The sequence below is a fragment of the Thamnophis sirtalis genome, unplaced genomic scaffold, assembly GCF_051295495.1.
Source record: "Thamnophis sirtalis isolate CommonGarterSnake01/CBP01778 unplaced genomic scaffold, rThaSir2_p1.2 scaffold_4, whole genome shotgun sequence".
Taxonomy (NCBI): Eukaryota; Metazoa; Chordata; class Lepidosauria; order Squamata; family Natricidae; genus Thamnophis; species Thamnophis sirtalis.
This window is the reverse complement of record NW_028261384.1, coordinates 57,956,750-57,982,206: the sequence shown is the minus strand read 5'-3', so window position 1 is coordinate 57,982,206 and position 25,457 is coordinate 57,956,750. Positions and strand designations below refer to the sequence as shown.

The 25,457-nt window shown below is 42.8% G+C and overlaps 2 protein-coding genes across 3 annotated transcripts in view; both read left to right on the top strand.

The window, feature by feature from the left end:
* The window catches only part of TMEM42 (transmembrane protein 42), a 79,230-nt gene extending 69,758 nt beyond the window's left edge, over positions 1–9,472 (top strand). Inside the window, exons 2-3 of the mRNA XM_014055740.2 lie at positions 8,300–8,446; positions 8,950–9,472. Of these exons, the coding sequence (XP_013911215.1) occupies positions 8,300–8,446; positions 8,950–9,096 (294 nt within the window). The 3' untranslated portion in view covers positions 9,097–9,472. The remainder of the gene's footprint in view (positions 1–8,299; positions 8,447–8,949) is intronic.
* A 4,885-nt stretch (positions 9,473–14,357) lies between these two features.
* TGM4 (transglutaminase 4) overlaps positions 14,358–25,457 on the top strand; it is a 106,958-nt gene continuing 95,858 nt past the window's right edge. For both annotated transcript variants that reach the window (XR_015696380.1, XM_087712982.1), the window contains exon 1: positions 14,358–15,248. Coding sequence is in view for 1 of the 2 variants with exons in the window: in XM_087712982.1 (XP_087569108.1) it covers positions 15,233–15,248 (16 nt within the window). In the remaining variant the exon portion in view is untranslated. The remainder of the gene's footprint in view (positions 15,249–25,457) is intronic.

Below are 25,457 nucleotides of genomic sequence, written 5' to 3'. Positions count from 1 at the left end.
TGTCAAGCCAGGCAAACCCCAAGATAATATATTCCGACATCTCTGGAGCCACAATGAATCTGAAAAGCTCATAGTGGTGGCCCACTTGTAACAGTTATTAGTGTGGGTGGGGCCTCTCCAATTAGCGTTCCATCTACCTGCTCAACCCAATGTGACAGGCTAGAGGTCTTGTGTGTATACCCAGTTGTTTACAATCGATATGCTGATAAAGCATCGAGTGCAACCGGTGTCCACAACTGCTGCAACTTCCCCTTCCACTCCCTTCTTGGGTACTTGGAGGTTGGCTTGGAAGGCGAAGGGGCTGATGGGTGCACTCACCATTGGGTCATCTTTGACATTTTCCTCCTCTGCGGCCTCCCCCTTGGTAGGACTTTTCATCACCTTAGGTTGGGGGTCCTCTTCCAGAGGTTGTTGGCCCAGATGACTCTTTTCTGGTGTCATCTGGGGCCTTTCCTTTACTGCCGTGGTGTTTGGTGTGCACATTTGTGGCATTGAGGCTGGAGCCAAGCACTCTGATATTCTGTGGCCAAGTTGACAGCAACGGTGGCATTTTATTGGCCCCCCATGAGGGAAGGAACCTAGTTACATCTCTAAACTTAGGAACCACCTCATCACATTGTTCCGCTATCCATCCTGCAGTTTTCCCCTTATTCATTCTTTCTTCCATTGTTGAGAACTCTTCTCTGTAGGAAGGCGGGGTAAGAATCTGTTGGGGCATTGCAGGTAAGACTGGACTCTGGGGTGGGGGTTTCAATCCCTGGGTTGGCCACTGCCCAGTTATCTGCCATGATGCCATCTGCAGAGGGAGGGCAGGTGCTTGCTGGCATCCCTTCCATCTATGACCTTGGGTTAAGACACATCCCGGGGTTGCCTGATTCACAGGTTGCAGTTCAACCAACAATAGCTGGCTCTGGGGGTTATGTGCCAAGCCCCCCTCTGCTGGCTTGGAGGATTTTCCCATGTTGATGGCCAAGCAGGTGCCCATTGGCATCTATTTCATCCATGACCTGGGAAAAAAGCCCAACGTGGTGGTGCTTGATTCACAGGCTGCAGCCCAAAAATCATTTGCTGGCTAGGGGGAGATTGGCCAAAATCCTTCCTGCTGGCTGGTTTGAATTCCCCATTTTAACTGTCTTCAACTCAGTTGCAGGATAATGGGTCATTTCATTTATTGTTGTTTGAAAGGAGTCAAACTCTCCACTCCAGTTTTTTCCCCCGAGCTTTGGCTGGGGAAGGAGGGGGAGCATCACTCACGTTTAGCTGCTCAAGTTGATCTGGGACTTTCATTCTCCAGCCGTGCGGTGAATTAGTTTACCCAGCCCCTCCGGCTGCATCTTTCCAGACACTATTTATCTGAAAATTTCCTCTCCCACAAATTCCTTTGCTGCTGGGGAGGTATATAGAGAAGCATCTCATCTCAGCTTCTTATCTGAAAAGACTTTCTCTTAATTGTTCGCTGATATTTTACGCTGACCAATTCAGTCAGCGTTGGGAGTCAGCACCCCTCACCAGCCATGTGCTGGGTTGCTGGTGATTTATTATAAAGGCAGATTTGGGATAATGTCAGTGTTCCAAATATCATGCAGAATTAAATCAGAGTCCAAGGCAGAGCTATCCTTAAAGTTCCAATTTAATAAGACAGACATGTTGGCACAAACTGTGGAATCCCAAATCTAAAAGCTTCCTGGGATTCCACACACTTGAAAGTTCATGATCTTATCCCCACACAAATCCACCACATGGTGCAATCTTCTTGGGCCACGCTGGCATTTCCACCCATTTAGTTCCAGTCAGATGCAGAGGTGTGGAGACAAAAGATGACCTTGGGCTTCTATTCAAATATATTTTATTCATTTTCACATTCCATTTTACAGTCACTTATATACTGGATATTTGCTATAAGAAAAGAAATAAAACAAAATAAAAAAGAAAACACAACTCATCATTCACAACCCCACCTGACACTTCCATCCTCCATACACCCCATCTTCCCCCTCCAACTTTCCTTTCCTCCCTCTAACACTCCCCTCCTACTTCCCTTTCCCCTCAAACCTTCCTTTTCCCTTACTCCCAACACACCCTCCTTACATTCCTCTTACTCCTTCCTTACTCCTCCCTCTTCTTTCCCTCTACCTCCCTCCTTGGTGTATTCCTTTATTCAACTGTTGTTTATTAATATAATATGATAAAAAATAAAATAAACCAAGAAAAAAAGAATATAAAGAAAGAAAAGAAAGAAAAAAAAAAGAACAACCGTATACAAGTGCATTCTTTTTCTTATTGAGACTATATTAACACCCACCCACCCCCCATAAATCCCCATCCCTAATCCTCCCGACTTCCCAGGGCCCACACCTGGCACTGCCCTCTGTCTAAAGTATCTTATGATCGTATAGATTAAAAATAAAAGTAATATATTAAAAAAAAATAGATAGAAAAAAAAATACAAATTATCTAAAGGAAAAAAAAGGAAAAAAACAAAAGAAAAGAAAAAAAAGAAAAAAAGAACTCTTTGTATTAAGCTCAGCCCCCCATCTTTATTTATGTTTAAATAGTGTAAGTCATTCTATATGTTTTTTATTCTCGTCTCTTGCTTCTTTGTTATTTACCCCAACCTCCTGTAAACTCTCCAGTTCTTCTTCCTTGACCTTATATTCAGATAAACATTTATACAAATTTGTATAGACATCAATATACCATCTAGCTCAAAATAATCTCACCAAACTTTCCCTTCTAGTAAAATTTAAGCAGCGTGGATCAAATATTACTTTTCACAAAAGTCAGTTTGCATTCTATCTTAAAATGATCCCATCCAGCTTTCCCTTCTAATAGGATTTAAACAACGTAAATCATTCCGCATGCATTTTACCCTCATCCCTTGCTTCTCTGATATTTACCACTATCAAATTTATGCAGACATTAGTTTAAAATCTAACTCAAAATAATTTCACCAAGCTTTCCCTTCTAATAAAAATTAGGTAGCATGGATCCTTCCACATATTCAAATAATACTTTCAGCAAGAATCAGTTTACCTTCTATTTTAAGATGATCTCATCAAACTTTCCCTTCTAAAAGAATTTAAACAGCGTAAATCATTCTGCATACATTTTACATATATACATTCAGCATCACCCCACCAATATCCAATTCCGCTTTTTCTACCGGAGAGAGGTCGCAAACCCCCATTCAATCCACAACTTTGACAAATATTTTAGAATGTCTAAATCCTCGCTCTCCGCTTTTCTACTTCTCCGAGGGAGGGAGAGATACCCCCTCCATCTTGCAGCCATGTGGTCTGTTGCTTGCCTTCTCCTTCAGCTTGTCTTTCCTCTTTTCCAAGTGAGTCAGGAAGTCCCGCCTTCAAAGTCTTGTAATAGAAATCTCGAGCCTCCGAAACAGAATTGAGACGAAGTCTTTGATTCTCAAATGTGACCGTAATGCCGGCTGGGGCCTCCCATTTATATTGAATCTGATGATTCCTAAGCTCTTTAGTTAAGGAAGTATAGTCCCTTCTTGCTTTTAACATCTGGGATGGTATCTCTTTGAAGACAATCACATCCTGGCCATCAACTCGCAAACTATTATTGTGAAACTTTTGCATGATCGCATTTCTGGATTCTTTTGTGGAGAAATATATAATTATGTCCCTCGGGAGCTGTCGCTGTTCCGCTACCAACGAATTCTGGCGATAGATTTTCCGAATCTGCCAATCAAAATTAAGTCCCGGGCTTCCCACCGCATGGCTGAAGGCTTCAACAAAGGTCTGTTTCAGATTCTCTCGCTCCTTTTCGTGGAATCCTCTGACTCTTATTGCAAATGCCTTCTTGTTAAAGTTTATCATAACGAGCTGTTCTTGAGTATCTCTAATTTTTTGTTGTAAAGTTTGAATATTAGTGGTCAAATTAGAATTAGCCTCCTCCAAACTTTCCAATTTATTCTCTATTTCAGCGGTATAATCTGACAGGGCAGACACGGCTACAAACGTATTCGCCTTCATTTGGGCAATTTTAGACTTTAAATTACCATATAGCTCCAATACAAATTCTTTAATTTCTTGTTTAAAATCATTCAGCATTTGAAAGAAAAATTCCTGTGTTAAGAATTCTCCAGTAGAGGGCGTAGGAGACAAGGGCTGCGATTCCTTAGTAGATTCTTTAAGCTGACTCATAGATTCTTTAGGCACATTCGTAGAGAGACGCTTCGATTTTGACCTGGGTGCCATTATAAATAAACAAATAAACAGCGCTTTCGCTCTCCTCTGTTTCCAAAAAAAAGATTATTTTGTTAAGGAGCGGTCTGCAGGAAGGTAAAGCCGGCTAAGTACATCCCCTATCAGTCACCAACGGAGAGAAATCGCCATTTTGAAGTCCGTTTAAACAAAGAAGCCTCTAGGACGAAGAGGCTGGTATTTAAGATAGTAACAAAAGCATAAATCTCACAGGGGGGTGGGACCCGCCCGTATTAATCCTAGCTTCAAACAACTTTGCTTTGTCCTGGGGGGGGGTCGCCTGTCTAGGGCTGCAAAAAAAAGGCAGCTGAGAAGAACTGGCTGGAGATAAAGGCTCCGCTTACGCTGGATCTAATCTCTGTCCACAGCCAAAAAAAAAGAGAAAGGCTGTGAATTACGAATAGACCCTAGCACACAGAGCTGCTCCCTGCCCCTTTATAGCCAAAAAGGGGTGATATCTATGATCTTATTTAGATATACAGACCAGATCTCTGAGAGGAGCTCGGTTGAGCCCTCCTCGGCGACAGGCTCCTCCCCCAGGAAGTTCAAAAGATGACCTTGGGCTTCTAGAAAGGAATGACAACAACACATTCCACAATTCTACTCCTTTCTATTCCCCCTCCAATTACTACACTAATGAAACAGCATAATGAAATAATAGAGAGTGTGGCAGGCCAAAAATCCTAAAAGGAATATAACTGCAGGTCTGACAGCCATTGTTTAGAAAAAGGAGAGATCCACCTGTGAAAAAATAGAAACAAAAATTCCATCATAGTATTTTAACAAGGTTTGTCAGTGTATTGGGAGTGAATTTTTTCAATAAGGTAGGGACCCTAACATGGTGTTTAGCTACCCATTCATTTTGGAATGAGGGTAGATGCTTCCAAGCAACTAAGTATTGGGTTTTCGCCCTGGGGATTCTAGAGTCAAGGATTTCCTTAATTTCAAAGTGTTGTTCACCTTCTATCATGATAGGTGTTGTATAGGCAGCAACAGCCTGTGCTGCGCCATGATTGGCTGAGACGCAGCACAGGCTGTGATTGGTTGGTGAATTTGACAGTTAATGACAGTTGCTGTCGGGAGAGTATAAATACCATGACCGTTTGCAAGGGAATCGAATCGCTGTCATCTCTGTCATAATAAAGATCTTGCACTCTGTTCCATGGCTCCTGCGTCTTTCCCTCACACTACACAATACTGGCGACAAAGGTGGGATCGCGATTCCGCAGAGCCTGGAATAATCCAGTCGCACGAACGCGAACGCTGGAAAACCCCATTGAGGACCTGTCAGAGCTGCAGCAGCAGTAGTCACCACCTCCGGTTTTCACCTCCGTTTCCGCCAACCTGAGTAGATACTCAGGCACGGCCTCCATCAGTCAGAGGGACGGGCTTCCCACGCTTAACCTCGGCTGGAGCCGCCGCCACTGCTCAGGGACGAGCTACGAATCGCGACCGCTCAACCGCAGCCGAAGCTGCCTGCCTGCCTGCCTGCCTGCCAGCTGTCCTTACGGCACCACACATGTAATGCTGCTGCCGAGAGGCCCAAGGAACAAACCGCCACGACCAACCGCCTGCGTTCGAATTGAAGTCGCCTCATGTCCTCTGAAGTCTTGCCGCCTGCGCGTCCGGCTCCGCCTGCACACGCTGCATGGCCATTCCACAAATACAAATTAGCTTGGCCACTGCCTGCACCGTTTCTTCCGCTTGCTTTATCTGGCCGCTCAGTCTGCTTTCTATCTGGCCGCTCAGTCTGCTTTAAACAAGCCATTTCTCTGTTCATTGGCCAATTCCTCCACGATACAGGCTGGACTGCTCCTCTGGAAAATTCACTGATTTCATTAAAAAAGGCTGCCTAAGTATCTGAATGGCCACTTCTCATCCCACACAACCGGACGATTTTGGAACTGTAGATGTAGTTGAGGATTTCCGCGAAAACCTTCCCGGATGAAATTCAGCTCAACGTCTTATTCCATCCACCTATACTCAAACTGAAAGCCGCTCGTTCCGCCTCCTGAAGAGCAGCCCAAGATGCCTGCCTGCCTGCGAAGCCTGCCTGCCCCGAGAAGCCTGCCTGCCTCCAATGAGCAGCCCGGGAGCCCAGGAAGGTCAAAGCTGTCGCCGCTCAGAAGCCTGCTCTTGCTCCGAAACTGCGTTTCCACCACAAGCCACAATCCGCTCACAAACCGCCTCTACACCACCTCAAGCCACAAACCACCTCTCCGTCCTACGCCTCTCCGTCCTAAGTCGCTCGCTTGTCGCCGCTTGCCTCAATCTACACTGCCACCGCTGGCCCCCGCTGTCCTCTTCCGCTAGCCTCTTTCGCTCGCAAAGACGAGCCATAGAATCTCGATTGCAAAACCCCACAAATAGACTCACCAGGACAGCAACAACGATGAGGCCTGGAAGCATGCGCAGAACGCATGCGCAGAACTGGGGGGGGGAAGGAGAGGGTTGTATAGGAAAATGCAAATGGAGTGTTGAATATGCAAATAACTGGGGCACGCAAATGCAAATAACTGGGGCATGCAAATGGAGTGTTGCATATGCAAATAACTGAGGGGAAGGAGTGTTGTATAGGCCAGCAACAGCCTGTGCTGCGCCATGATTGGCTGAGACGCAGCACAGGCTGTGATTGGTTGGTGAATTTGACAGTTAATGACAGTTGCTGTCAGGAGAGTATAAATACCGTGACCGTTTGCAAGGGAATCGAATCACTGTCATCTCTGTCATAATAAAGATCTTGCACTCTGTTCCATGGCTCCTGCGTCTTTCCCTCACACTACAATAGGAACAGGAGGTATAGGTGCAGGTGGTCTGAGTGGTGAGATTACTTCTCATTTGAGTAAACTAATGTGAAATACTGGGTGGACTTTCCTGAGTGTCTTTGGCAGGAGTAATTCTAATGTTACTGGGTTGATGACTTTAGTGATAGGGAAAGGTCACTTTTGGGGAGAGTTTCCTTGGGGTCTTTAAGATTTCTAAATTTTTGTGATCCATCCTGACTTCAAAAGGGATCTTGCTCCACTCTAGGAAATGCCTCCAGGTTAAAAGGGCCCACCGAACTGCGTAAGCTTCTTTTTCCCAAATGGCCCACCTTTGCTCAGTGTCATTCAATTTTTTTGGATGTGTAAGCACATTGTTGTAATTGGTCTTGCTCATTTTTCTGAAGCATGACCACTCCTATTGCCACATCGCTGGATCTGCTTGGATAACGAATGATTTCTCTGTGTCTAGGTGCTGTAGAATTGGCTCTACTGAAAACAGCCATTTAAGTTTTTCAAATGCAGCTTGGCATTCCATTGTCCAGTTCAAAGGCTGCTTCGGTGATGAGGAGACCAATCTGGGCGAAAGTGGGGATAAACTGGTGGTAAAAGTTGGTGAATCCCAGGAAGCTTTGTACTATTTATGTGTTTTGGGTGGTTTCCAATCAAGTACTGCCTGCACTTTTAAAGGATCCATTTCTATGCCCTGGTGTGAAATGCGGTACCCTAAATAATTGATTTTTTCTTGGTGGAATTCACATTTAGAAAGTTTAGCATAAAGTCTGGTAGAGCGGAGTTTGTTCAAAACAGCCCAGACTAGTTTTGCATGTTCTGCTTTGGTCTCAGTATATAGCAAAATGTCATCTAAATATATCAAACACCCCTTTTACAAATACTCATGTAGGACTCTGTTTATTATTTGCATAAACACTGCAGGGGCCCTTTGTAGCCCAAATGGGAGCACTTTGAATTGGTAGCATCCAAGAGGGGCATTAAATGCCATTTTCCATTCATCTTCCACTTTAATTCTGATACAGTAGTAAGCCTCCCTTAAATCGAGGATTACCTGTACAAGATGATGAAACATTGATATACCATTTGCAAAGCAAATCTGAATCATGACCAGTGTCTTTCATAAAATTTCCTACAGCAACAACATCCTTCTCTCTTTAAAAAAAATGTATTTATTAATGTAATATTCAGAGCTGAGTTCTACCTAACTTCTGTATATCTGTTGTTGCCTGCTTTGAATTGAATGTTTTTTAAAAATAGAAAAGATCATAATTTTTGCTCTCAATTGTTCTGCAGGTATCCATAATACTTGGAATAGTTTGTGGTGGTCTAGTGTTTGTGTGCAATGCCATAATGTGGACTTTGTTTGCTAAAGCTTTAAGATATTCCTCCTCCTCAGCTGCAGTAACTGTGACATCAACAACATCCAACTTCATCTTTTCAGTGAGTATAGTGAGACCATATGATTGATGAAAACCCCAAAATGAGACCCTCTCTTTTCTTTAAGGCAGAATATCATAGTAGCCTTGTATTGCTGTACCACTCTTGAGTGTTCTGAATGATGTGCGAGTAGTCCAAAACCAAATAGTTTTTCCAGATTTAGAAAATCCATTTTGGTGACAGAACATTCTAGAACTGGAACATTTAATACACTCGTACTCTGAATGCACAAATAAGGAGGTTTTAGCAAGCATATGTGAGTTGATAGTATTGGGTGATTTCTTTTGTTAGTCCCTAGCTATTTTCTAAATGGTATATTTAAATCCTAAACTATTGTATAGCCTTTGAATGTTATACACAAAGAACCTTTTGAATATGTCCAAAATACTATTATTGTGCAAATGTCTTAAAGATAATCTATGCATCTTCAGTTTACTGCAGCTGAGAAATTTACACACTGATCAGAGTACAAGTTACTATTGATTAGTCTTCCTCTTGTCTTTTAGGCCTTTTTAGGAAGGCTGTTGTTTGAAGAAATAGATGACCTGTTATGGTGGATCGGAATATCCATTTCTCTCCTTGGACTTCTGTTACTTCACACAGCATCATCTCTACCAGAACAGCAAATCTGTCTGAAGAAGAAAAATAAATAGAATGTAATAGGCTTTTAATTCACAACACAGGAAATGAATAAACAAATAAAACAGGACTCCAGGTTTAGTGGAAATACAGAATTGCCATGATGTCCTTATAGTAGATATTGTTGTGCTGGATACTCAAAATACTTTAATCACACTGAACTACTGCAAAACAACCATAAACAGAATTTTGGAAAAAAGTGACCTTTGAGGATATTTGGTGAATAATTATCACACAATTTACCATGATCAACTGGAATAAAAGATCTTTCACAATTCTTAAGAAAGATATGGTACTAAATGCAATATGTTTCCCCCTTTTCTATGTTAAGCTGACTAATCACAAAGAGAGAGTAAGAAATAAATTGGTAAATAAATGTATGTGAGTTTTTGCGCTAGTCCTATGCCTAATAATATCTCCAGGGTCATAGCTTTTGGATATTTCTCCATCCTCAGAGAGGCCAACTTAATAGGATCTGATTTTGGTTTGTTTTATTGTTAATCTGTGCAAACAAGAACTTCCTTCTTCTAGGGTAGGTTCAAATATAGGCAAGAGAAGTCTCCCTCTTCTTTATGGGGTTCCCTGAGGTCTGCTTTCTCTATTCTACATGAAGCTGCTAGATTGAGTTATCTATAGATATGGGGTTAAGTATTCTCTAGTTGTATATCTCTACTTCTGACTGTTGGACTCAACTCCCAAAATTCTTTATGGCCCATCAGTCTAGAAAATTATTATTGAAAATGTGTATTTACATCCTACCTGTATGTTAGGTAAGCTCCCCATTGGGAGAGCGAGTACGTTCAGAGAAGCGTTGTGAGAGTGTTGTTGGAGAACACACAAACCAGCATACAGAGACACTGCAGTTTAAGTAGGCTTTTACTTTCGTGGAAATAGAGGTATCAGAGTCCATCAAACAGTCCAAGTCATACACAGTTAAGACAGTCGGTCATCAACGACTTTCAGTTAAGGGATAATCCAAATAACATAGTCCATAATCATACAAACAGTCCGGTACACAAAGTTTGCTAGCAGTTGCAAAACTTACAATAGCTCATGTTGATCACAATACGACACTTCTAACAGCCAGCTTCCAAAACGATCAGATCAGCATCTAACAGTGATTCTGGCTCCATCTTATGGCTGCTTGAGGTAACAGCAACCAATCACATTTTACAGCATGATTTAAAGAAACAGATATAGCATTGTTACATGATTTATATATTGCCAACCCAACCGTTAGGTTATATTCCTAACACTGTAAATACAATACTGTTGACCACACTATAAATCCTTGTACAGACAGTTCAGCATCAATCGTGGTAAAGTTTCCGTAGCTTTACAATTTTGAGAATTTTCTAATTTACTTCATCATAAGATACATCCACAAGTTTTTAAAAGCTGAGTTTTATACTATGCTCCTAGGAGTTACAGTCAGGATAATGTATTTAATGGTTTGAATTAGATAGTTAGATTATTTAATAATTTCCCCTTCAGTGTCATGAAATAGGTGATACTTTGATGGGCTGTGGGAAATATGCCAAAGCTCTGGAGAGATGTGGATCACCTTTTTCTGCCCTACACTTCTCAGAATGTCCTCTGAGGTCAAGATTCTCTATATAAAAACAAGTAAATTTGATGTACCAAATATGTACTTCAACACCATTTATTTGGAGGGTGTGTTTCTTTTTCTTCCTAATGATAGTATTGCTTATCCAGGGTGGGAAATTGTGTAAAGTTGGTTAGGAAAGTCTCAATATTTATCTAAAATAAATGCAAACTTCCGCATCTATTCTAGCAGTTTCCAAGAAAATCAAGTATAAATATATGAACTGCACATATACAGTGTTTTTCCCCATTCAATCATATCCAGTTCTCAGAGGTTGCCAGAACTAGTCCTTGAAATTTTCTTGGCAAGTATTTTCAAAGTGGTTTGCTATTGCCTCCTACCTAAGGCTATAAGAATGTGACTAGACCAAAGTCAACCAACTGACTTCATACCTAGGGCGGAACTAAAACTGATGTAGTAGTTAAGGCATCATGTCTCTATACAAAACTATCTCTACACATATGTAGTGGAAAATATAAAAGATATATACATTTTTTATAAGGAAAAAGGAAAACACATCAAAGCCTCACCATAAGAATAAAACAAATAGAACTAATCTAGTTTACCCGAAAACAACTCACTATGTCTCTCCATACCTTGTTATCCTTACAAACTATTTTTCCCTACAGCCATATTCAAACATTGCTTTGTATATTTCCTTTGGTTCTTGAAATATCTTACTATTCTTTGAGAACCTTTTCAACTCTCAATCACAAATTTCTCATTCCTCTTGATACTTCCTGGGTATATGTATTTGTGATTCAGTGTTCATTGTATTTGACCAAACCATCTCTATTGCTTTTGCCTCCCACTGGTCATTCACTTTTGTTTTTTAATTTGTTTTCTTAAAGTGCCATTTGTTTTTTCATCTATTTCTTTATTTTACCAAACATATTTCTTCAATACTCAAGACACTAAATAGGAAGAGTCCATGAACAGAATATACTGTATAATCTTCAACCTCTTTCCTCACTGCTATGCTCTAGTCCTCAAACTACAGCCCACGGACCACATCACCTTCGGGAGCCCTGTGGGCTGGAACTGAAAGGTTTACGCTTTACTTAATGTTTACTGTTTTGGTCTGCAGAATGCTTCTGTGGGGGGTGTGGGGTGGAAAGGAAGCCAAAAATGGATGAAAACAGTCCATTTTTGCCCAAAAAATGAGCCATTTTGCCCAAAAAATGAGTCATTTTTGCCTGGTTTTAGTCTGCAGAATGCTTCTGGGGGTGGGGTGGGATGAAAGGAGACCAAAAAATGGGCAAGAACAGCCCGTTTCTGCCTGCAGGATGCTTCTGGAGGGGGAGCTGAAAGGAGACAAAAATACAGGCTGCTTTTCATCTCCCCTACCTCCTGAAGATAGATAGAGAAAGATAGACAGACACAGAGAGAGAGAGAGACAGAAAGAGAGGGAGAGAGAGAGAAAAAGAGAGGGGGACAGAAAGAGGGGGAGAGAGAAAGAGGGAAGAGAGAGAAAGGAAGAGGAAGAAAAGGAGAGGTAGAGAGGGGGAGAGAGAAGGAAAGAGGGAGAGAAAGAAAGATAGGGAGAGAGGGGGAGAGAGAAGGAAAGAGAGAGAGAAAGAAAGAGAGAGGGAGAGAAAATGATTTCTCAAGCTCCTTGGGGCTGAGAAGAATGGCTGCAAAACTGAGTTTCCTGAAGTGGGCCACTAGACTCCTAAACACCTGAAAAAACAATATAGTAAAAAGAAAAGGCATTGTTCAATGGACTGTTAAATTGGCCATGCCCACCAAGTCACATGACCTAGCCATGGCCACAAGTCACATGACCACCTAGCCATGCCCACCCAATCGGTCTGCCCTCCCCAACAGTCTGAGGGACCATAAATTGGTCCCCTGTTTAAAAAGTTCGAGGACCCCTGTTCTAGTCTAAAGAGGATAAGATTACATATTCGTGTGGAATTATATTAAAGCTTAAATCTTAGAATTTATACATTGTTATGTGGTATCAAAATTGCCTGGGACTGCACAACACTCATACCTCCACCTGTGTCCTGGATCCGTGTCCCTCATGGCTGGTTACTAACTGCAGTGAGGTGACACGAGGCTGGATCCAGGCGGTTGTAACCGCCTCCCTTCGGGAGGGGAACTTCCCCGCCACACTGAAGGCGGCGGTGGTGAGACCCCTCCTGAAGAAACCATCCTTGGATCCAGCTGCTCTTAATAGCTATCGTCCAGTCTCCAACCTTCCCTTCTTGGGGAAGGTTGTTGAGAAGGTGGTGGCCTTCCAGCTCCAACGGTCCTTGGAAGAAGCAAACTATCTAGACCCCTTCCAGTCAGGCTTCAGGCCCGGTTACAGCACAGAAACCGCTTTGGTCGCATTGATGGATGATCTCTGGAGAGCCAGAGATGAAGGACATCCCTCCATCCTGGTCCTCCTTGACCTCTCAGCGGCTTTCGATACCATCGACCATGGTATCCTTCTGCGACGACTGCGGGAGGTGGGAGTGGGAGGCACCGTGCTACGGTGGTTCTCCTCCTACCTCTCGGACAGGTCGCAGTCGGTGTTAGTGGGGGGGCAAAGATCGTCCCCTAGGCCCCTAAATTATGGGGTGCCTCAGGGCTCGGTCTTATCCCCCCTACTATTCAACATCTACATGAAACCGCTGGGAGAGATCATCCGCAGGCACGGGATTAGATACCATCAATATGCGGACGATACTCAATTGTATCTGTCCGCCCCGTGCCAACTCAATGAAGCGGTAGACGTGATGAGCCGGGGCCTTGAGGCCGTTATGGACTGGATGAGGGTTAACAAGCTTGTGCTCAACCCAGAAAAGACCGAGTGGCTGTTGTGTTTTCCTCCCAAAGATTTGGCTAATATTCCACCACTCAGGCTGGGGGGTCAAATTTTATACCCCTCAGAGAGGGTACGCAACTTGGGAGTCCTCCTGGATCCACAGCTGTCATTTGACCACCACTTAGCGGCTGTGACCAGGGGGGCATTTGCCCAGGTTCGCCTGGTGCGCCAGTTGCGACCCTACCTGAATCGGGAGGCGCTCACAACAGTCACTCGGGCCCTTGTGACCTCTAGGCTGGAATACTGCAATGTGCTCTACATGGGGCTGCCCTTGAGGAGCATCCGGCGACTTCAGCTAGTGCAGAACGCAGCCGCGCGAGTGATTGCGGGTGCACCTCGATTCACCCGCATAACACCTATCCTCCGCGAGCTGCGCTGGCTACCTGTCGATCTCCAGATACGCTTCAAGGTGCTATTAATCACCCATAAAGCCCTACATGGCGGTGGATCTGGATACTTGAGAGACCGCCTTCTGCCAATTACATCCCTGCGACCGATAAGATCCCATAGATTAGGCCTCCTCCGTATCCCATCGGCCAGCCAGTGTCGGCTGGCAACTACAAGGAGGAGGGCCTTCTCAGCAGTAGCCCCGACCCTTTGGAACGAGCTCCCCGTGGAGATTCGTACCCTCTCCACCGTCCAAGCCTTCCGCATAGCCTTGAAGAACTGGCTCGCCCGTCAGGCCTGGGGATAAGGATAGTTACCCCTCCCGAATGATGAATGTATGTTGCTTACTATTTTATTATATGTTTTTGTCTTAATGTCTGTATTCCCCCTTCCCGGTTTTGTGTGAGCCGCCCTGAGTCCCCTCAGGGAAAAGGGCGGCCTACAAATACTAATAAAAAAAAACAACACATTAATCCTTTCTTCCTTGATATGGCTTCCAAACATTTGTGAATTTCAAGGTCAAACAGGTAGAGAGGACACTTATGGTTTACAAATCCTATTTGCTCATCATACAAATCCTATTTGCTCATCAAACAAGACACAATATTTATGTTATGGGTTAAATGTTTTTTGTTTCATTAACAAATAAATGTGACTTCCCTTCTGGAAATGTTTAACAATTGACAAATGTATTAGAATCAGAATTTAGGCCATTGGGTTCAACCTTCTGTTAAGTACAAGAAGTATCCACAGCAAATGGCTGTCTAGATTCTGCTTGAACACATTTATTTATGTATCAGATTTATATGTTCATTCATCTTACACAAAGTGTAATTGTAAGTCAAGAACTATCTGTATTACCTGGGGGGAAATGTGATTGATTTAAAAAGTTGCAGGAAAATGCTACATATGTAGCCTACAAAGTAAGACATGGTTTTCCAAAATCTGAAATGTGTATGGCTCTGCTATTAATAGTGGGAGAAACTATGTTTCCATAAGGAACAAATGATTTCTGACAATCATTTGTAGGGATTAACATACTGCATTCTATATTCTTTTCATGTAATAGCTTCCTCTTGCTAATGAAAACTGGCTTTCTTTTATTTCAGAAAAGCCATTTATGTAAATGATCTTTGTGTAATCTCCTTAATATGTTTAATGTATTTTGTAAACTTTTAAAGTCAATCTTATGTTTCAATTCCCTCATTCTATCTCCACCCACCAGCATTGTACACTGACACCACAGCTAACCTGATAAAAGGAGAAAGGTTCATTTGGCCCATTCAAAAACAACACCTGGCTGCCTCTTGCAAAACTTGCAGGAATAAAGCTGAAAAATAAAATGAGTAAAACAATTGGTAAGTACAAGAAAATATTTTAAATCAACTCAATTTTTTTTCTTTTTCCTTGCTATTATTTGATAACTCTGATAAAACTTTGAGCAGCATGCCGCATGATATTAGGAATTTTACAAGTTGAGTACAAGTTGAGTTCTGAGATTTTAAAATCTGAAATTCAACCTTTTAAAATGACAGATGGAACTACAGGAACTTCAAATAAGGATGAAATTGATTTAAGATGTCTGCGCTGAACATGTATTGTAATTTGTTTTATATTTGTTCTATAGAATTTTCCCCCTATCAGTAGGATCAATAGTTTAGTCTTTGGTTGTCAGGTTGCACTGAAATTTCTGTGCCACATTTATTAATAAATAAACGATAATCTGGTTAAAATTGCTAATTTTTCTATCCAATAAAATTTAGTGGGATTTTTCTTTAAAAATATGCATTTGCCTGAGTGATAACATGCACCAAATATTTTTGTTTATAATTTGTAAAGGATACTAGCTGTGTAAAATAATTCACATCTCTTTGTTCAGTAGGTATAGTCAACTAAAAACAAGGGCTTCTGCAGGTTTATGAGATTTTAAATAGTCATTTTCAGCAACTGAAAGAGCCAAGGTGGCGCAGTGGTTAAATGCAGCACTGCAGGCTACTGCTAGATCAGCAGGTCAGCGGTTCAAATCTCACCGGCTCAGGGTTGACTCAGCCTTCCATCCTTCCGAGGTGGGTAAAATGAGGACCCAGATTGTTGGGGGCAATATGCTGACTCTCTGTAAACCGCTTAGAGAGGCCTGAAAGGCCTATGAAGCGGTATATAAATCTACTGCTATTGCTATAACTGCCATTTCTTTATTCACATTTTGATGGAAATTAACAGCAATTTGAGCTGCTGTTACTCTGGTTTAATACTATTTATATAGGTGTTTCTGCTATATCAGATTGTGTTTCATTTTGTTTTCATTTTATTATTTTATTTGAACACTGAATGATTTTCAAATATCATGCATCACACTAAATTTATTCACATAGACCTAAATTCTAATCTAATAAATCTTATAGTTACATTGTTTCTTTTAAACTCAGTTGCCTTGTCTGGAAGTCTAAGAACCCTTGCAATATTTCATAATATAAGATTCATTTGTATTTAGGCTACACACATAGGCTAATATGCTATTGTGGCCAGAAGGGCCTTTGCACAACTGTGGGTTGTGCGCCAGTTGTGCCCTTTCCAGGACCAACAGTCCCTACTCACAGTCACTCATGCCCTAGCCCCTTCCTGTCTTGACTATTGCAACACGCTCTACATAGGGCTGCCCTTGAAGAGCATCCAGCTCCAATTGGCGCAAAATGCAGCAGCCTGCATGGTTTTGTGCACATGTACCACCTCTTGCAGGAGCTGCATTGGTTGCTGATTTGCTTCCAGGCGCAATTCAAGCTGGTTGTTACCTTTAAAGCCCTTTATGGTTTGGGACCAGGTTATCTGAAGGACTGTCTCTTGCCAGTCACATCTTCCTGACCCATCAGAGTGGGGATGCAGGGAATGTTGCAGGTCCCATCCCCAAGGGAGATACACCTGGTGGAACCCAGAAAAGGGTATTTCTCTGTGTCTTCCTCTCTCTGGAACATCATTCCCCCAGATATTAGAATGGCCCCCACTCTAATATTCTTCCGGAAGGAGCTGAAAACCTGGTTCTGCCAGCCAGCCTGGGGTACCCAGAGCAGGATGGAGCCATCAAATAGCTCTTGCGATCTTCTGTGACCGGGATAGGGGGTGGGAGGGGGTGGGTGATTTTGTTATATTGTACTATATTAATTTATTTGATTCTTTTTGTTAGTTGTTAGTGTTTTAAATGTACAAAACAATAAGCCGCCTTGAGTTGCCATGGTCAAAAAGGCAGCAATGCAAATTAAATAAATAAATAATATTAAGATGGAAGTTAATTTCAACACTAATTCACTATTAAAGATTTAAGGACACCCATAGTGAATTGTCCTGCAGATAAGATTTAGTTTTCTACTTTCAAAATTCCCTTTGTGCAGTGATATTGTGCAGTCATATTTGTACTATTATTTATGCCACTTTGAGCATCCTTGCCCCCTCCTTTTGGAATGAACATCTATTACCAATTATCAACTGACTTTGGTGAAATAATTAATGGTATTGCATTCTATTTGCAAAACTCCTAGTCTAAACAGTCAAAACTAAATTTATGACTTCAGGGATTAGATGTCCCTGAAAGAGCAGGGATGACGTTGTGCTGGAGATTGGTGGCCTGGCAATGAATTCTGACCAGCAAAATATCTCCAGAAAATGATTGTGAGATTGCTCACTTGTTTCCTGGACACCCGCTTCGCATGAATAGACTGCAGATGCTGAATTTTTCTGTGGTGAGCTTGGAAATCAAGAGGATGGGAGTCAAAGGATTTCAACCAAACTTATACTTATAATGCAGCCTAAATGGACAAAGTTTGCTGAGCTTTCTTAATCACAAGAATAATTAGAATGTTGGTTTTGGAAAGTTGGAAATGAACTAAGAGTCCACATGAATGTAAAATAAAATTTCAAGAAATAAATTATAAGATTCCTGTAGAAAATGTTGCAGTTGTAAATTCTTATAACAAAACAATATTGGATGCAGTGGTGGGTTTCAAAAATTGTTCAAACCTACTCTGTGGGTGTAGCCCCCTTTGTGGGAGTGGCTTGCCACCCTTGTGACCGGATGGGAGTGGCTTGCCACCCATGTGACCGGATATGAAGATGCCGACGACACTTGTCAGAACCACCTTAAATTACCTCACACACAGCACTGGCATGCATAAGAATATGATGTAAACTTGTTTTTTTAAACGCATCTTTGGTTTGCGTTAAAACAACTTCAACACACGCAATGTTCTGATTGCACCACAAACACAGTAGTCATCCTTACCTTTCACAGAGGCACTGAGTTTTATAAATATGAGCATGATAGTGTAGAATAATCATATCCAAAGACCAGTGGTAGGTTTCAATAAATTTTGGAACCTCTTCTGTAGATGTGGCCTGCTTTCTGGGTCCACTGGTGGAATGTCTCTTCTAACCGGTTCGGTAGATTTGATGAACCAGTTCTATCGAATAGGTGCGAACTGGTAGGAACCCACCTCTGATTGGATGGGACTTTGAAGGTTGGAGCCTAAAGAAAACTGGAAGGAACTAAAGATTACAATTTAAGAACACTTAAATTTATCTTAATAATTTAAGTATTTTATTCTATTCTTGAATGAAATAAAACACTTCAAAATTGGACATATTGAAGGATATTCGGGGAACAGAGAATAAGATATCGAGTTTCATCATCATCTTGATCAATAAAGATAAAGATTGTTAAAAGAAAGGCATTTTCTGGATGTTTTTACTGTTTTGTTTATTTTTTCATTGTTTTATAGTTTTAGAATTGTAAGCTGCCAGGAGTCATTTGATTGAGTTGCGCAGCTATAGAAATTAAATTAATTAATTGATTAAGTTGGTTTATTTGATCAAACTTAAAGTAGATATGTTGCTATTCTCCAAAGTTGGTGGAGACAGCAGTCATGCATGGGTTAACTCAGTCAGTAACCAATAGAACTGAGTTTACCAAAGTGATGTCATCGCCTCTGAGGAATGTCCTCCTGCTTTTTTAGACTCAGTTCGATTTGAACTGGCTGTGCTAATTGCTCTCTCCTCAACTTTCTACTTAAAAACTTCAATTGGCTTCTCTAATCAAAATTAGTTGACTTGAATTCATCTCCAAATTGCAAGGAAGAAAAAAAGGGTTTTCTTGGATTGCTCCCTTTGGAGCCAGGACTTTCAGTTAGCCTTTGGGTTTACTGAGGGGAATTGCCAGGGATTCTTTGAGGCTTTTGCCTCCCGAACTTGCCAGCAGCCTCAGACGTTTCTTCGGGCGCAGCACTGCTCAGCACTGGCCATTGGAGGCTCCACTCAGCGCTGCTGCCACCGCTGGATCTCCCTGGCTCTCCCTCGCTTGCCGCTAACACTGCCAAGCCTCCAACCGCACGAGGAGCCGCCAGGAAGTGCCACCACCAGGAAGTGCCGCTGTCAGGAAGTGCCACTGCATGCCGTTGCATGCCGCCGCCGCATGCCACCACTGTTCCTCAGCACTTCTGCCACTGCCGGACTATCGCTGCTGCCTCTGCAGCCTCTCCGCAGGGCTTTCAATGCCCTCCCTCGTTCCCCGGACTCGGCTACCTTGTGGTGCCCAGTCCATAGGTTCTGTAGCCTCAGCGGCCATTTTGACTATTCATTGAGCCGTGAGTACAGGCAATGGCCTCTCCTGCCCCTGAGCCTCAAGTGTATCCACCCACCGAGTTCCCTTCATCTGGGGCACACAGGCACAGATCTGCTCCAGAGGCCTCCCCTACTGAGCCTGATTCCAAGGCCCTGAGGTCTAGTCACAAGTATAAAGCTGATCCACCCCCAAGAAAGGGATACTGCCACTCAGGCCCCTCCCAGCAAGGCCAGAACTAAGACCAAAACACGGAATCCTGTCTATTTTAGGCCCAGAGATCCATTCAGCCTAGTCCTCCTCCTGACCTTTCTTCCAATTCGGAGGATGATCTCTCCCCTGCTGCATCCATGATCCAACCTAAGGATGCCAGGAGCACGGGTGATCTGGCCAACAGTGGGGATGAATCTGAGGGTGGCAGGAGCATCACTCCTGATGAGGACCCCCTCTACCAGGAGGACATTTCCCCCCATCCCACCGCTGTCATTCTTACTCATCTGGCATGGCTGATATCATATCTGTCTTATCTTTATCTTCTATATCTTCCTTCTCCCCTTTAATTTTTGGGGCTCCAACCCCTTCATCTTTTGCTGTGAGGAAGTCTTTCCAACTTCTTCTCAATCCTTCCAATAGATTTTGAATTCCAGCCAAGATATTTTAAATTTGAAAGGTTTCCTCATCTGAATATTGATCCATGTTTCCAAAAAAGAAGAAAGAAAGAAAAAAACTCTAGTCTTCCAGGCCTCTTTAATTTTTTTTTTATTTTAGGTTGACTTGAACACAAGTTCTTTTATGCTCTTCAAAGGAGAAGGGTTCTATTTTTTTCCCTTTCTTTCCCCTGCCAAAATAGTTCGCAAAGGCACCTGTGAAAACAATTCATGCCCTTGGCTCTTTATCAGTTTCTGTAAACAAGTTGCAAACCCTTCAGCTGCAAAGTCAGTGAAATCAAAGAAGGAAAAAGAAGAGATATGTTGTTTCAGAAGCTCCAGCCTCTGACCTCTGAGTGGCAGTGTGCTACTTTTCACTTTCTAATATATCTCTCTGGCTTATAGGAAATAAAGTTCTTTAGATTTCTTTTAATGAGATTTAATAACAAGTAATAGGAAGAATTGTTAAAATAAAAAGGAAGGTTTTAATCTAGAAGTCAAAAAATAAAGCAACAAAAAGCAGAAGAAAAAAATCAATTCGTTCACTTTAAGAGGAGAAATGACAAATGTTGCGAGCACTTCAATCCACAAAGTATAGTTACAAAGAAAAAAAGCTTTCCAAAGCAATCCAATATGAGTTAGTTTCGCTGCTCAATTCTTTTGCTTAAGGATCTAATTTGGCTTTAAAAATTTTTTTTCTTTGGGCAGTCTTTTGCAAAATAGGAAAAATACCTCATCAGATGGACTCACTTTCTTTTTTCACTTCCTTCCTTCTGGAGCTGTCCTGACTTACCGCCGGCTTGAAGCGCTTCCCTTGGGTCAATCAGAGACTTTGCAATGTCTCTGAGATCAACAAGGCTTTGTCTTCCTGATCACCATCTCTGTGGGATGGTTTAGGTCTCAATGGACTGTTTCCAGTGGCAAAAGTATCAATGGCGGTCTCGGAATATCGAGACCGCATGTTGTGACATCACGACGTTGGATCCTTCTTCCACAATCAATCCTTTTATCATAGGCAGCCCTTTCATGGTCAGGACGGGGGTGCCTCCACCTCCCGTCCACAATGTCAGGCTCCCCCCAGACAGGGCCCATCTTTTTCCAACAGATCAGGCAGAAACAACCAGAGATTCCAGTCCAGAAAGTCATTCAGAGACAATACCAACCGCCCCTACAAGAGGCAGAAGTGACTGCCTGGAGGGTCTCTCCATAGGGGAATGTCTGTCAACCTTCGCGGATCATTGGGATGACATCACCAACAACGTGTGGGTCAGGTCCACAATCAGATTCGGCCTTCTTCTGGACTTGCGCTCCAGCCCTCCAAACCACTTTGTCACGTGCCCAATCTCCGGGGATCCTCAAAAGAGGCTCCTAGTAGAGCAGGCCATCCATCATATGCTCCACATTCGGGCCATTCAGCCTGTGCCTCCAGGCCCGGTAGGACGGGGTTTTTACTCTTGTCTCTTTATTGTGCAAAGTCTTTGGGGGGCTGAAGAGCAATCCTCTATCTCAAATTCCTCAATCGATTCATCAGGTACAGGAGATTCAAAATGCACTCTCTCCTGTCAATCCTAGAGAATGTGCGCAGACTTGATCTCCTCACATCTGTGGACTTCATGGAGGCTTACCTCCACGTGCCATTCACAAGCAACACAGATATAGACTTTGTCTATGTGGGCCGTCACTTTCAGAATTGGGCCCTCCCCTTCGGGCTGTCATCAGCCCCAAGGGTCTTCACCAAACTCCTGTCAGTCGTAGCAGCCCACTTACAAGCCACGCCAATTCAGATCTTTTGCTACCTGGACGACATTCAACCAGTCCCTTCAGGATCTCCAGGACACCTTACAGGTGCTTCAGGAGGTGGGATTCTCCATCAATCAGGAGAAGAGCCACATTGTTCCCACATCTTGTCTAGTGCACTTGGGAGCCCTCATGGACTCTTCTCAGGGGAAGGTCTTCCTGTCTCGGGAATGCTAGATCAGCATCAGGGACTTAGCCTATGAGGTACGGAGGAGACAGCAGGTCCCTCTTCTCCAGCTGTCTCAACTGCTGGGGAAGATGGTCTCCTGCTTCTTCATCGTCCCTTGGGCGCAGCTTCACAGCCGCTGCCTCAAGTGGTTTCTACTGCCATTCCAGAAAACCAACAGCAGCTGTTCCCTAGTGAAGGTCAGGTTGACTCCAGATGTCCTCCACTCTCTGGACTGGTAGATCTCCCCGGCCATCTCTCAGGGGTCCCTCTTCAGGGAACATCCTCATCTGATAGTTACGACGGATGCGAGCTTGACGGGTTGGGGCGCTCACCTGGAAGACCAAGTAGCTCAGGGTTTCTGGTCTGATTTTGACCTTTCCTACAGTATGAATTGGCTGAAATTGAGGGCCATTCGTCTGGCCTTCCTTCATTTCCAATCCTCACTCTGCAGCACCCAGGGAGGAAAGGCGTATAGGAGGCCACCTGCACCTTAAGGCGTCATCTCCAATTTGGATTCTCTGCTACCTGGATGACATTCTCCTGTTATCCAGGTCACTGTCTCAAGCAGAAAGGGATCTCGCTCCCACCATCCACACCCTGCGAGATCACGGGTTTGGGGTGAATCTCAAGAAGAGTCACCTCGTACCCAGAACTAGCATTCTTCACCTCGGGTTCTTAATAGACACCATGGCGGAAAGGGTATATCTGTCCAACGACCGCATACACAGTCTGAGGAAAATTGTCGGGAAAGTCCCGCGCCTCCGCAAGGCATCTCTTCTTCTCTCCCAAGTTTTGGGAAAGATAATATCTTGCTTCGGGGTCGTCTGGTGGGCCAGGTTCCATAGCAGGACCCTTCAATGGTTCATGCTTCCGCATCAGAAGGCCAACAGGAGCTGCTCCCCTCTCAGAGTCTCCCTTCCCAAACAGGTCTTACAGTTCCTCAAATGGTGGCAGTCCCCGGCAATTTTGCAGGGAACTTTGTTCAGAGATCTGAACTGTCTCACACTTACGATGGAGCATGTCTGACAGGGTGGGGAGTGCACATGCAGGAGCTCAAGTGGCTCAAGGTCAGTCAGTGGTCCCTCGAAGAAAGCCAAAACAGCATACATTGGCTAGAGTTGCGGGTGGTACGTCTCACCCTCATTCAATTCCAACACACTGTCCAGGACAACCATATCCTAGTCCTAACAGACAACACCACAACCAAGGCACACATAAACAGGCAGAGGGGACCACATTCCTGGCCCCTAATGCAGGAGTCCACCCTGTTGTGTCAATGGGCAGAATCTCACCTGTCATTTCTCAGAGTGGAGCACATCTTGGGCTTCCAACATCTAGGCAGACTGGCTGAGCCTGACCAAGATAGATCAGGCGGGGTGGAGTGTCCATCCGAACCTCTTCCATCAAGTGATGCTTTGATTCGGCCTGCCGCTCTTAGACCTGTTTGCAACAGTGGAAAACAACCAGGCACCCAACCAGGGAATTTGGTGATATTATTCAGATACTAAGAAGAAAATAAATTTAAGATGAAAAATGGAAAGAGAATAAATTGGGTTGGAAATGGAAACAGAACTACAATGAAAAAATTGTTAATTTGATAAATTGGTAGTATGAATGTATAACTATTTGAGATGTTAAAAATGTGTGTGAAACTTTGGAGGGCAAGGATAAACTAGAAATTTAGATGGACCACTCAGACCAGGAAATAGAAGAGAAGAGAGTAAGAGAGCTTAATTGAAGAACAAGAATAGAAGAAAAGGGAACTAAAAATAAAAAAATAACTAGATGGTTTCATTAGGGTAAAATAGATGAAAAGAGGAATCATGAAATGATAATTTGGTATAATTTTGAAGGGACAATTAATGATATTGTTTATATAACAATAAGAAAATAAGTTTAAGATGGAAAATATGAGAAGAGAATAATAGAGTTGAAATTGGAAATAGAATTATGATGTAAAATGGATTATGTATAAAAGGGGATGTACCTGGACATGTACCAGGAAAACCTGAACAATGCTTTGTTCATAAATATGTTATTTGTATTAAAAAAACAAAAACTTTATTAAAAAAAACAGATAGGGAGATAAATCGAATGAATCTGGTTCAGGAATTCTTAAAGGAAATTTCCCAAAGCATAACACTTGTAGACTACAGGTTTGGAAATAGCACTTTATTCAATGGCGCTTAAGCCTTAAAACTAAATCTTGGGATTTAAAGATTTACAATCTTGTGGAAGAATGTTAAGAATGCAGATAGTTTAAGACAAATAAATTGCAATATAGTTTCACAATGCTCAAAAGGGATAGGCTCTGTGACATTGGTTTTATGAAATCCAAGGACCTTTCACCCCCATGGTGTGATAGATAGTTTGAGGAACTACTGCCATTGCTACTATTTCCACACTTTATATTGCTCTCCTTCTTGGCCAGTAAGCCAATATAGACAAAGTCCCACATATGGTCTGAGTATCTGCAGTTGTCACGTCAAGCTATCAACAAAAGAAGCAGAATCATTATGAAGATTCACTTCCTGTCATCCCTGTCTTAAATGTGCATCCCTTCCATCCCTGGTTGGGTTGGCATAATATATACAGCCATAAATCAGCTAATTGCATTTTAGCCTGGGAAACTGTGCTAAAACAAACAGTAGTTACCGCATTTTTCCGAGTATAAGACGAACCAGAGTATAAGACACACCAAGGTTTTGAAGAGGAATTTTTTTTAAAAAAAGTAGGTAGGTAGGTAGAGGGATAGAGAGGGAGAGAAAGAGAGAGAAATACAGTAGGTAGGGAGGGAGGGAGAGAGAGAGAGTAGGTAGGTACGTAGGTAGATAGAGGGGGGAGAGAAATACAGTAGATAGGGAGAGAGAGAGAGGGTAGGTAGGTAGGTAGATGTTTCCAGGTGTATTTATCCATGTGCTGGAGAAAGAAATAGCTGACAATCTGCATCATCTAAGACTTTGTTTCTGCTGGCACAGCACTTGATCAATCTAATTCTCATCAATCAGTTAAAGAGCTTTCCAAAAGAGGGGGGGGAGTTTTTGCACTCTGCAAACCTCCCAAAAATGGCCCGTTTTAGAGGTGTCATGTTGGCACATCTGGGAAAACCCAAATCTAAAAGTTTCCACGTTTTCCCACCCAGTTGAAAGTTCAAGATCCTGCCCCAACACCCACAAGTTCATCACATGGTCCAATCTTCCACTGCACCGAAGACAGATTCCTCCCATCCACATCTGGCCAGGTGCAGAGACAAAAGCGACATTGACTTTCTAAGAAGAATGTTGTTATGGCTACATATTTCCCCAACTCCATATATTCCCCCATCACATTTTCCCACAGTAGAAAGTGTGGC